Source organism: Syngnathus acus, chromosome 6, assembly GCF_901709675.1.
Source record: "Syngnathus acus chromosome 6, fSynAcu1.2, whole genome shotgun sequence".
Taxonomy (NCBI): domain Eukaryota; kingdom Metazoa; phylum Chordata; class Actinopteri; order Syngnathiformes; family Syngnathidae; genus Syngnathus; species Syngnathus acus.
The window spans coordinates 6,349,457-6,363,352 of NC_051092.1; the positions used below are offsets into that span (position 1 = coordinate 6,349,457).

General features: G+C 38.5%; 1 protein-coding gene across 1 annotated transcript in view; it reads right to left on the reverse strand.

The window, feature by feature from the left end:
• Positions 1–3,076: 3,076 nt before the first annotated feature.
• Positions 3,077–13,896, reverse strand: part of spon1b (spondin 1b) — a 47,579-nt gene continuing 36,759 nt past the window's right edge. Inside the window, exons 7-16 of the mRNA XM_037253963.1 lie at positions 12,197–12,261; positions 9,901–10,102; positions 7,733–7,873; positions 7,318–7,393; positions 6,857–7,039; positions 5,908–6,078; positions 5,270–5,437; positions 4,984–5,142; positions 4,304–4,555; positions 3,077–4,213 (exon numbers count right to left, since the gene is read on the reverse strand). Coding sequence (XP_037109858.1) covers positions 4,050–4,213; positions 4,304–4,555; positions 4,984–5,142; positions 5,270–5,437; positions 5,908–6,078; positions 6,857–7,039; positions 7,318–7,393; positions 7,733–7,873; positions 9,901–10,102; positions 12,197–12,261 — 1,581 coding nt within the window. The 3' untranslated portion in view covers positions 3,077–4,049. The remainder of the gene's footprint in view (positions 4,214–4,303; positions 4,556–4,983; positions 5,143–5,269; positions 5,438–5,907; positions 6,079–6,856; positions 7,040–7,317; positions 7,394–7,732; positions 7,874–9,900; positions 10,103–12,196; positions 12,262–13,896) is intronic.

Genomic DNA, 13,896 nt, shown 5'->3' on the forward strand with positions numbered 1-13,896 from the left:
CTTGGCTGTAGGCGGAGACTCTTGTGGGGTGGTGAAATCATTAAAAAAAAAACATTTAAAACTAGCCAGGAACTAACCAGAAAGAAGATTTTTGATTTTCATTTTTCAGGGCAATTCAATAATAAATGGCATCAAACTTGCTTCCAGGGTCTTTCCCAACTTTTTGTCAAAATCTGTCACAGTTTGTTTCCTTGTTTTAATGTCATAGTTTTGGTTCGCATGTCTGTGTGCTCGCCCCTCCCCTCCTGTGCTCACAATCTATGTAATCGGCGTCGCCTGCCTCTCGTTACCTGTCATGTATGTCAAGTCCTGTCTGCGTGTCACACCCTGTCGGATTGTTCTCGTCTCTTGTCTCTCGTCTCCTTGTTTCTAGTCTGCAGTCGGTTCTGTTCTAGTCTTGTTTTGTCTTTCTGTTCCGTTATTCACGTCCCTAGTCGAGTATCTATAGTTTGCCTTTTGAATTTGTTCAATGAACCCTGGTCCAAGCTGCATTTGGTTGCCCAGCTCCAATCGCTTCATGACACTTTTCTTTCTATATCAGAGAAAATGACACGAGTTGATAAAAGAAATGGTGAACAAATGATGAACACTCCTTTAATAATTTAGTAATGTTATGATTTAAAACTGGCTGATGTTGGTTAGATTAGACTGTAGACATCAAACAGGGTTTTAATGCTACCGAAAAGGTTAGCAAATTTAACACAGTATCGCCAAAGAACATAATGCATCTCCTATTCAGCTTTCTACTAAACAAAACCGTTAAAAATGCTACAATTTCTAAAGAGACTGTAATTTATCACCACTCAAAACCTTGCCATGCGTCCATTGTGTACACTTTTCCTGGTCAGTCACCCAAAGGTACATAAAGAGACAAACATCTACATTGACACCGCGTGGAATCTTCTTAAGGTGTCCAATTAAAGTTTTTTTTCCAATGTCAGAGAATGTCAGGGTTTGTGAGAAAAGCAACTAAAGCATGTGAAGAACATTCAAACTCCACACAAAACAATAAAGCCAGAACTCTTGAATTAGTTTAGTTTTTGTTGTTGTTTTGAGGACTGGATACCAGAGGCAAAAGGTACTCACAGACCAGACGTCTTGTGTGAATCTAATAAACCTGCTTAAGCTGTCATTTTATTAGATTTACCACATCTGCCCCTGAGGTGTCTAATCTTACCATATAATGAGAATAAATGAAACCGGTCTCCTTGTCTAGTTCAGAGGATGCTCATCAATATAAAAAACTCAATGGAGCAGCTATTTGAGCACGCAATTTCAAACAAAAAGACAATCATAGGCAGAAACACTGTCCCGGTAACCATGAATTAATATCAATATATCATTATTTAATGTTTTGACTCTAAATTGCTTGCTGCTGTCAAAACAAACCATCACCAACTAAGCAAGGCAATAACACGTATTTTCCGCACTATAAGGCGCACCGGATTATAAGGCGCACCTTCAATGAATGGCCCATTTTAAAACTTTGTCCATATATAAAGCACACCGGCTTATAAGGCGTAGAATAAATAACTCAACGTTGCTCAAACGTTAATGCAATCACAATATAGTAACACTCGAAATAGTGAAAACAATAACAATATATCAATAACTCAACGTTGCTCAAACGTTAATATCACACAACACACAAAATAAACACGTAAAGCTTACTTTAATATGTTTGTCCTCATCCACAAATACATATTGGTCCATATATAAAGCGCACCGGATGATAAGGCGCACTGTCGGCTTTTGAGAAAATTGGAGGTTTTTAGGTGCGCCTTATAGTGCGGAAAATACGGTATTAAAAAAGCATTTAAAAGTATTAACAAACAATAGATCCAAAGATATTTAAAAACAAAGTGCAGATTAAAAAAATAGCTTGTTGACATTACTTAAAGAATGTCTAGTGCCAGAATACAATATTGGAAAGTTGATCTCAATCGTAGGTACTGTTCTTAACCTGGATTGTTCTGAAACTGCAGCTCAGCTTCCCCTAAAGTCGCATCGCCTGAACAATAACAATAAAAATTGTAAATTATGTTCTGCTGTGTGTACATTTCAATGGACTAAATATGTGCTAGAATACCTCTGCATACAATGACGGTGATGGAAAAGCATCTATATATTTTTTTAGTCTTAAATTTGGAATAAATAGGTCTTAACTGTGAAGTAATTATATGTTTGTGAACAATACCAAACTGTTTGATTTTACATAGCCCAACTGATTAAATATATCAAATAACACGTCTCATGTGTTTAAGGAGCCCAAGAGAAAATTAATTTTAAGATTAGAACTAAAGTACTAAAAGTTTATTTGAGGATGTAACAGATTCTGAAGTTATGAAAACTTTGATGACAAGTCTTTTTTTTAATCTTTGAACAATTCAAGTACAGACACTTAGCAAATACATTTGTAATTGTACCGTATACAATATTGTATATCATATCATAGGAAAAACATCGGTAGAGATAAAAAGATTGAGATGTGTAAATTTAGGGCGTTCATGATTGATTTGATAAATGGGACTATGGGTTCAGGTTTCAGTGAATTATTGACAAACTAGGATAAAGATATTGAATTTGTGTTTTTAGGTAGGGTTAGTGTTTTCATCTGTAGTTAGGGTTTTAAATTAAGGTTACAAAGTACATTTCAAAGTAGGATTTCAAACTCTGGTTAGGGTTTTAGATAGAGGTATGTGGAAGGAAAATTCTGCTGTGCCAAATGAACTTTATCAACATCCCAAATAAGACAGTGCCTATTGAGGCATAATCGGTCATGTTTTATATTTCTTTAATGTTCAAATCAGTATTACTTTTAAAAACGGCTTACATTACTTCCTATACAGTCTCAATCCACCTTTTGTGCTTCAATTCATCTGTATGTGCCACCTCCATCTAGTGGAGTAAGAACGTAAGAACACAAAAAGCTAGAATGAAATGGTTAAATTGTGAATAGTGGGAGTGGGAGTTACTGAACATATTTGGGTGGATTTGTGCATCATAGCACATCTGTCCCCCAGTTATGATTTAGTATTGTTTGTTTTAATACACACACAAAAACATGAGAACAGTATAATATGCAATTTGGGACATTTACTTTTGTTTTTAATTGTAAATGTGGTTTCTTACAAAAGAGTCAGAAAAAGCAAGAAAGCAGCTTGAAATCCAACAAAAAGTGTGATAACTTGCAAATCCTCCACAAAATGCCTGCAGTCACAAGAGCTTTGATAGTTATATTTATCAAAACAGGAAAAGGATAACAATATCCTAGGTGATGATACAAAACACTGAATGTTAATAGTCTGCGGCATCACAATAAAGAAGCACTCTATAAATCAAAGCCTACTTAAGGCCAAAACAAATTGCAATTAAATTGACAACCAAACAATGTGCTGTATATATTGTGACACTTTTGAGGTGTTGCCTGTCATTTCACCGACTGATGAAGGCAGATTTAGCTATGGATTATACTTGGATTCTTGCTAACGGAGCAAAAAATAAAAAATAAACTACATGCAATTAAGTCAGAGAAAAATGTTGCAGTTTCAATGCTACATCAGTTGATATGACAGATAAAACAGCAGTGGCAAATATATGACTAACAGTATGTATAAAGTAGAATTTCTTAATACATTTGTAACTCATAAATGTTGGTTAAATAGCAGATAAACAGTCATGTTTTAGTCTTTACAGACTCCGTGTGGTGTCAATCTTGTTGAAAACTGTTCTAAGTCATTATGATCCCAAATTCTGATACGCAGCTCCATTTCATGCCCCAGATTCCAAAACACTCAAAATACAGTAAAGCTACAGTGCTAGTACTCTTTAATAATTCTGTAGTGCTATAAAGTATAAAAGGAAACAAAATAAAATCAGCCCTCAAGGTGCACACAGGCTTCCCCTCAGCTTTTCTCTGGAGTCACCATAACCCTTCTCTGCACTGTGCACACAACATTCTTCCAAATCCTTTTTTTTAAACATAGACAAAGACAGCATAGAAGCACACATTTCTCTTTCTACTTTGCTGTACAGCAAAACAGCGCCCTCTAGCAGGGATCAACATTACAGGCGCGTATCTCTTTTCGGTCCTTGCAGCTGCCTGTCAGAGTGCCTTTAGCTCTTTTCTTCTTCAACATGAAACGCTCCTGGATGCCCCCTCCACATGATTTGGTGCAGTCTGTCCAGCCAGTCCATGGCTGTATCTCACAACCTTGGGAGAAAAGACAAGATTGTTGCATCTGTCATAAGGCTTTCGGGCGGGTGGGGTGCGTTGAGGAGTAATTTCTATATCATGACCAACCTGACTGTTCTTCTAACACCGTATCTCTTCCCTGTTTACCCCGTCTTCTCCTCTTGCCTTCATCTCTCTCCTCCTTTGGTTTTGATCGACACTTACGAATCTTGCATTTCTTGCGCTGAATGGTCTCGGGACATGCGCTACCCCCGAACTGTGGCTCCAGTTTTACCATGCGGGTTCGGATGGTGTGTCCTTTACCGCAGGACTTGTTGCATTCGGACCACTCAGACCACTCTGTGACCATGCAGTCAATAGCTGGAAGAAATCAAGAAAACGTGCACACGCACGCACACCCACACGCACGCACACACACCTATTTTATTGAAATTTCATTTAAATGACTATTGCAAAGTGGAACATAATGTCATGATCTGTATTTTGATTTTTGCATTGTGTTGAATACTTTTAGCTTTGTTTCATGGTGTGTCTTGTTTTTCAGTTTTGTTTTTAGGTTTTTCTTGTTTAGGTTTTGTGTCTATTAGTTCTGTTCTTGGTGTTGTATTTTGTCAAATAAAGTCCCCAAAAATGCGACTTGTACTCCGGTACTACTTATATATGTTTTTTTGTTCTTTATTATGCATTTTATTGGACTCCGTTGTGGCTTATAGTCCAGTAAATACGGTAATAAGTATTTGCTTCATCAATTACATCAAGACCCTGCTATGTGCGAGTGGGATACTTACGACACTCTGGCAACATGCACTTCTCCGTCTGTTCCAACTCTTCAGTGCACTCTGCCGGATCCGACTTCAGCATCCTCTGACGGGTGCGTAGGCCACGCCCACACGAAACGCTACATTCGCTCCAGTCAGACCACGGTGACAACATACATGGGATGGTATCTGCAAACACACACACAAACCTTATTGAACTCATTTAATTGAATTAAAAGCTATGTCACCTACACCATCAAGCTCCACTTTATTGATTTGATTTATGAAACAGAGGGTCAAACTTTTTATTACTCACAGCATTCTGGCATCATGCATTTGTCAACTTCGACCACCTCCGTTTTACACATTGATCCATCAATAGGAGGCATTTTAACCATGCGCTCCCGTCTTCTCATGCCCATCCCACAAGACACACTGCATGGATCCCATTCAGCCCATTCAGTAACCACACAGCTGCTGGCTGCTATAGGGCGGAAAAGGAATAAATCTTATACTCCTGACACAAAAGAGACTTTGAGATGACATTTAAAAAAATAGTAGACAGAGTATTAAGAAATCAGGGCCAACAGAAACTAAAAAAAGAATACGTTCACTTCTTTTAGGAAGTTATTGATGCTTGATTAAATGACGTGGCTCACGATCTTATAAACATTGTAGCTTATTCCAAAAGTGTGCTTGATAGAACCAAACTCCAATTACAACTTTATGAACCATGCTTTGGGCACAGTCATCTGGAGCAGAAAACAGCCTTTTCCAAACGTTGGAAGCCAACAATTGTACTGCACAAGACTTAATAGTGCAAGCAATTAAAATACAAAGAGGACAAATGTGTTGAGTATAAAGTCAATTATTAATAAATGAAATATAAATAAAAGGAAGAGAGAATGCCCAATTCCTGACAAGCGCAGGCACACAATATCATAACCGACTCACAGCATTCTTCATTGACGACACACTTCTCTATCTCCTCTGTGTTGAGTTGGCAGAGCGATCCATCCTCTGGGTACTGTTTGATATAACGCTCTCTGGACCTCATTCCCATCCCACAGGAAACGCTGCAGGCCGACCAGCTTATCCACTCGGACATCATGCATGTCGATGGCTCTGTACATCAAAAGAACAAAGACTAAGGGCTCTATTTCATATTCAGTGCAAGTCTAACACAAAACGCAGTCTAACTGTGTGCATGGCACGAGTTTGATTTGCTTTGGTATTTTCACAGACGGAGCAGAGTTAGAAACAGGCTACTGTGGGTGTGAACACAGCCGATTAGCTTCCGGGCCAAAGGAAGCGGCTCCTATTAATCCGTGTATGACCATTATAAATACACAGGGAAACATGAAATGTATGAACATACAAAAAACTCTACCTTGACGCACATGCACAAGGTTCTGTTAATTTGCATGAGGATTGCGAAGCCACTCAAATACATTCTATCCCTTTTATCCACGAAAATGTTAGACGTGAGAGTAAGCCTCAAATGCCCAATTTAGAGAGACCCGACATTGTTATGCTCATCCTGCCTTGTTTCCTTGATGTATCTCTGTCATCAGGCACACAGACACTAACAACCCTCTTTGTTTTCACTTGGCATCCATTGGAAGTGGGACTAGAAAATTGCTACAGGATGGGTCAGATACACAGTCCCCCTGCTTAACAGCAGCTAATAATGCTAGTCCTGTAAGGAGGCTGTGTTTGGCTTTTATTTGCTTTGTAATTATATTTATTGAGTGTTGACAATGTATTTATTTTTTCATTCATTCATTCATTCATTCATTCTTAATGAAATTTTATCGCATGAAATGTGTGTCTCTGCTCGTGCTAGCGCTCTGTCTGCAAGTGAAGTTCCTAACGGATAAATAAAGTTATTTTGAGTACTCACCTTGCATACTGCATCCAGGGCCCATGCAGGGCTGGAAATCTTGAGTGTGGGGACATGGAACGCTGCGGTCGAGCTGGGCCTTGAGCATCCTCTGCCTCATCCGTCGGCCCTTTTCACATGATGCACTGCTGCAGGCCGACCAGGGAGACCAAGCAGAGTAGATACAAGTCTCAGGGGTGTCATCTAGGACAGAAAATCAGGATATTGGCTAGGTGGAGGCCACAAAGAAAAATACATCGCTGGGGTCAGGCATGTATCTCCTAAATCATCACCTTTCAGGAGAGCCCCAAAATGGCAGGTTTGTTCAACTATTAATAATGCATTGTGAGAAAGAGCAAGCCATTTTCACACTCATACATCTGGACTGAACAAAAGTACCAACTTTGTCCCACACTCCAAAGTTGAAGATTTAATTAACAGCTCACCAATAGTTTTTAGGGCTATATGTGCTAATAATTTACCTTTCTCCGTTTCCTCCTGACCAATGTCTGCTACAATGTCATCAATGCTGTCTGGCACCACATTGCACTGCTCCCCCTGTGTAATAACATAGACAACAGGAATGGAACCTGAGGAATACCCTCATATAGCCAAAGCTAAAAGCCATGCAATTGATTTCAAATGGAGTTCGCTTGTGATGCATAGGTAAAAGTACCTTGTGATTTGATACATTAAACATATTTAGCAAAACAATGAGAAATGCAACATAAGTGAATCCGTGTGAGGACAATTAATATGATTGCATTATTGTCATGTTCGCACAATAAAAGCCCAAATTGACAATGTATACATATGTTTTGATCCAAAAGCTATCACTGGTCAACTAAAAAGATTAGTCACTGCAAAAGTAAAAACACTTTTTTTTTTTTTTTTTACCTTCCTGGCGATACGCTCCACCACGACCTTGGCCACAGGGGTAATCGCCCCGCCCTCAGGGTCATAGAAGGGGCTCTGAGGGTGATCCAAACTAGTTAAAGGTCGAATTTTCTCTTGGGGAATGATGGGCTTGTTTGGCGACTAAAAGGAAAGGCAAAAAAGAAAGGGGGTCATCCATCTCAAAGAACTTGTTCAGCAAATGTTTTTGTCTTAAAATGAACCCATTTCATAATGCCGAAGATTCGAGTGACCCGACTAAAGAGATTTTAGAGATACAAAATTGATATACAAGCGCTGTATTGTGGAATTAAACGCAATTCAAAAGCAGCAGTTTGTCAGATATAGATCAATTCATTAAAACGGAGTCTTCAAACTGTTTAACGTACCACACAGTTCACTATTACATTACACATAAGATAAAAAGAGAATATGACATGCACATGTAAATCACCATAGCTTTTCTTGATGTTAACAAAATAAAATGACAAACAGTTAGCAACGATAATCACAGTTTTAAAAGCATATTATATGTATGTATTTGAATGCAAGCCTTCGAGCAACACATTTAGACAGATGTCAACACATCCACAGCCATATATGTATATTCCTCATCTTCTACGAAAAATAAATCACCTGTCATTGTTTTAAACATTTCTTTTAAATTGAAGGGTTATCACAAAGAGGTTAAAATAACTTTAAGTTTCAAATAAATTATAGCTGTATAAAGGCATTATTTTAAATCTAGCAATGATTCAAAATCATTGTTAGATGATTTTGAATCATCTAACAATGATTGCAACATTATGTTGCATACAATGCAATAAAATAACAGTTTTATTGCATTTTCATTAATTTAAATGGGGGAATGATTTGTTTTTTAGTTAGGAACAAGGGCATGAATTAATTGAACTCATATTCCAAGGTACCGTTGTATTATATTCTCATGCTATAAATGAAGGCCCACGAAGGACGATAACTTAGAAAAGGATTTAAAGCAAATTTAAATTTTTTTATGATATTTGGGGGAAAACCAACTAAGAAGTTGCCTCAATGTAAACATTCGCATCTTGCTTTGACTTAGAAAAATATTGAAGCAGATACAAAAGCTATTGATATTTGAAATAGTGCTGGATACAAACGACTTTAAATCATGATTTAAAAGCTATATAGCTGTAAACGATGGCGTGTGTCACATGGTTATGCAACACTGAACTTTATACTTTAATGTCAATACAGCAGCTGTCTCAGACACACACACACTTGGGATCTATTAAACGCGCAAAGGCAGCATTTATAGACGGACTACAGGGATCTACAACGGATATTGAGGATTCTCAGCAATACCTGATTTCATAAGCTGTTTTTTTTGTACAGTTTGTACTGTACACTATATCAATTTATTTTATTACATTGGTATATCACACTTCTCTTTAACAACAAAGATCTGATGAGCTCAAGGGCTCTAGGAAAATATTTCTATTCACAAAGAGAGTAATGGTCTGTTTTCACCGACACTGTTAGAGAGAGACAGTGAAAGCTCAATTAAACAGACTAATTGGGAGGTGGATGGATGGATGGTCTATTGTAAGTCCGCCTCTGTATGACAAGAGCAGCACAAAAGTTGTTAGAACTTACTGTATTTTCCGCATCATAAGGAAGCCTTTAATTTTCTCAAAAACTGAAGCCTTTTGTGTAGACCAAATTCCAATACCTGTAAATGTTTTTGTGTGGCTGCTGCTACAGGGACGTAATATGCAGCTATAATATGTATAATGTGATATAATATGTATAATATTCCGATGAACCAATCAGAGGACATTACGTTGTACGTTAAATCCAGAGATCAGGGTGGTCGGTTTGCGACCCCTTTCTGTTGAGTAGGATATCCGTTGGTTACTACTATGTTAATGTATGCTTATTACTTTAGCTTGCTCTGAAATACAACAATATTAATCTATAGATAAACATAAGTTCATCAAACTACCAAAAATATTTGTCAATACAGCTAATATAATAACCAAGATAATTAATAAGTCAGTAATAAAATCAAACAAGAATACTCCACTGTAAACTCCAACCATCCATTTGGTTGTTGATTCACTTATGTGTTCACAGTAGCAAGAATCCATTACAGTTGTATATGAAAAATTGTAATTAAATGAAATTACTTCATATGTGATACCACCATCAGTGCCGGCATCCCAGGGAATAAGGTCTGTCACCAGCCGCTGGACCCAGCCACACTCCTTGGTACATAGGTCCTCTCCCGACAGCCCCACATTCCAGTCAGGACTTGGCCCGAGCATAGTGAGGAAAGACATCAGGTGGCGGGTCTGGTCAACAGAGAATTCAGCAGATGGAGCAGATCGCCTGGAGAGAAATGTGGAGGAATTTAAAAATATATATGAGACAGCGTTATACGGTACGTGCACCCAAACAATTTCTATATCACTATGATAAGAAGTGTTGATAATGAAATTATACCCTGCAATAAAGTGGTGACCCAAATTCAGCTGGGTTGGACTCTCGCCCACGAGCAACGATAATGAGGACAAGCGATATTGAAAACTGATGGGTAAAATTATAGTAATAAATATAGTAATAAATAATATGAAGCTCTAATTCTTTGGTAGTAGCTGCTTTTAAATGTAATTTTCACCCATGAAAATCAATTCATTTAGTTGCGCAGCTTCAAAAAGACTTAGTAAGATGTTTAACAGTGCATTGTTTGTCACCAATTTGAACATCTTACCAAGCCTCCAGAAAAATCTGTCGTCACGTTTAACAGGGACATTGGTTTCTACACTACAAAGCTCATCTTTGTGTTTCAGAAGATATTGCCACACAATCGTCACAGCATGTGCACGAGACCCACATTTTCTTTATCTTTTGTTTTTTATGTACTTTTTCTCTTCATCATGCCTTTTCCTTTCATGGCCAGCAGATTGCAGACTCTTATCAGCTTCAACTTCTCATGACGCATGCATTCTGAGATAATCAGTGACTGCAACATTTGCTAATAACTAGTGTAAGAAATGGTGCTTAAAATTGTGTTTGTCATCCATCCTTGTCCCCACGGGGGTCGCGGGTGTGCTGGAGCCTATCCCAGCTGTGGCGGACACCCTGAACTGGTTGCCAGCCGATCAGAAACGAACAACCATTCGCACCCGCACTGACACCTATGTGCAATTTGAAGTGCTCAATCTGCCTGCCAAGCATGTTTTTGGGATGTAGGAGGAAACCGGAGTATCCAGAGAAAACCCACGGAGGCAAAGGGAGAACATGCAAACTCCACACAGGGCCAGAGGTGGAATCGAACCTGCAACGTCGGAACTGTGAGGCGGACGTGCTAAACAGTGCGTCTGTATTCAAGTCAGTGCTTCTCAATTATTTTCTGTTATGCTACGCTAGAAAGAAGAAAATATTGCACACCCCCTCCACTCTCCTCAGTGACTATAAATAGTATCATTACCCTATAAAATTGTAACAAGTACACCTCTGCATAACATTGTCTTTTAGGATCCCTTGGGGTCACATGGTAGCATAGTACCGCGTCTCCCACAGTGAGGACCTGCCCCGCTATTTGAGAAGCACTGATTAAGTGGTTAGACCATGAATTTCATTCCCATCTTTAAGAAAGGTTAAGAGCATCTCGTGCTAGGGTCATCATTTTTATTTAATTTAATTTTATTTATATTCTCATTCTTCGCTTTTCCTGTGATATACTTCTAATTCCCAGGTAGATTTAGAGAATAAATGCTAAACACTGCACTGTCGAAACACTGCATTGCATTAAATAAATAAAAGCTGCATGAAATACATAAAAGCTATTAACCTTTTCGTAAGCTTCAAATTTACTCAAAATTATTCAAATGTATCATCCTTCTAATTAATGACAAATTCCAGAGGGTTTTCATCTGTGTAAGCCTTCTAAATTTAATCCCAAAACAGAAGTGGTGCCCCAAGTAGCGGTAGCATCAGTAAACCAGGGCTAATTAATTAATTCTAATTTATTCCTTATTATCACTACAATAGCTATACGGTAAGAATGTTAAAAAAATACTGCACAACAGGAGCATACTTTGGTTTTGCACAATCTTTTTGCCACAGTTATGTGAATTTTAAATTCAGTGAAATAGTGTGCTAATTTTTTTTCTGGCTGCACTCCTGATCATGTTGTTCGCCTCAGCTGTCCAATTTTGCTTGCCTCCGTGACTCCCAAAAGTGAAACTATGGAATTAACTGAAGTACTGTAATTTTGTGTTGTTTTGGCAAGTCACAAGAAAGAGAAAGTAATTGTGTTGTTAAATGGTAGGGTTACTACATTTTGGACCTGGAGTTGATGATACCTCTGTCTATCAACAGGTTTTCGTTTCCCACTTTTGCTAAAGTCCTGATAATCTCGACAGTCATCTCTCCCTGTGCCTTTATCCACTGGTGAAAGTAAAAATATGTAATACTTACAGGTTGAGCGGCTGCCACGCTGGCCACTGAGCTTTGGTTTTAATGACAGTCAGAACTTCATCACCCTAACCAGAAAGGACAAAAAACAATTTCATTGTGAGAACAAACGTCTAACTCATTCCACAATCCAATTTTAAGTTTAAATTCGGAACCACATTCAATTTAATAGAATCATGGTGAATGCACTTCATTGTAACAGCCTTTATTCCAGTGATGAACTTTCCAAACACACAGCACACATGAGCCAATACTTTGCATCTCTAATTCAGACAAACTTGTTATAACTTGGGGTACGACGATTATAGCCGACAATGATGACACTGGAGGCGAACACCAGTACTCACGAGCTTGTATTGTAGTTCTACCACACTCTTCAACCACACGTCATCATCACATATTACCCAGCGAGCACCACGGCACGTTGCTAAGAAACGTCAGCAATCAATACGCAACAAAACGTAACAGGAGAAAAATATTAAAGGGGTGCTTTGAAGTCAATTACCGTATTTTCCAGACTATAAATCGCAGTTTTTTTTCTGTTTGGCCGGGGGTACGATTTATACTCTGGAGCGATTTATGTGTGAAATTATTAACACATTATTATATAATTTCACATGTTATTTTCACACTAAACCACAAGAGGGCGCTCTAGGCCTGTGTTGATAATTTATGCAACTGACAATGAGTCTGACGTAAGTGACGTAGAAGAGGAAGCGCCGTATCTTCTATCTCTAGAGTTGTTTAAAAGTGACACAGAGGATGAAGATTTCATTGGATTTTGTGATTTGTGACATGGATGGTTTGGCAAACTTGTTAGCATGTTATTTATGCTAAAGTTATCTGAATAACTCTTAATATGTTATCTTAACATATCAGGCACGTTCTCAGTTCGTTGTTTGTGTCATGTAACGTTAGCATACCGTACAATTATTCAGCCTGTTGTTGTCTCTATTCTATTTTTATTTTAAATTGCCTTTCAAGATGACATGTCTGTACTTGGTGTTGGATTTTATCAAATAAATTTCCCCCAAAAATGTGACTTATACTCCAGTGTGACTTATAAATGTCTTTTCCTACTTTATTATGCAATTTATGGCTGGTGCGACTTGTACTCCGGAGCGATTTATAATCCAGAAAATACGGTATACTGCAAACAAATATGTGTGGTAGTGGCTGGGTGAACTGTCAATGCAAAAATAAAAATTTGTTTAAGAGTCAATGTGCATCTTGTCAATCATTTTGACAGCTTCGGCGCTCTTCGGCTTCTCTGACCTCATGTGTCATTCCATCCTGTGAGCAATGCACCTGTGTACTGACATGGCAGTGAGACTAATGCGGGGGTGAAAAAGCACTGCTTCTTTTACGAAAGAAGATACACACTTGTGAGCCTTAAAGAAAATGCTGACTACCGTTTGATTGTCTATTGTGGGCTGCAGCCAAAGGCAGAGACCTTGGCGGTCCGATTCCCAGCTACAGAAGCTCGCTCTTGGGACATGGAATGTCACTTCTATGGCAGGAAAGGAGCCCAAACTAGTGTGCGAGGCAGAAAAGTTTCGACTAGACGTAGTCGGACTTGCCGCCACATACAGTTTGGGTTCTGGTACAAGTCCTCTTGAGGGGCTGGACTGTCTTCCACTCTGGAGTTGTCCACGTGGAGAGAAGCCGAGTAAATGTGGGCGCCTTAGTGGTCCTGAGTCAGA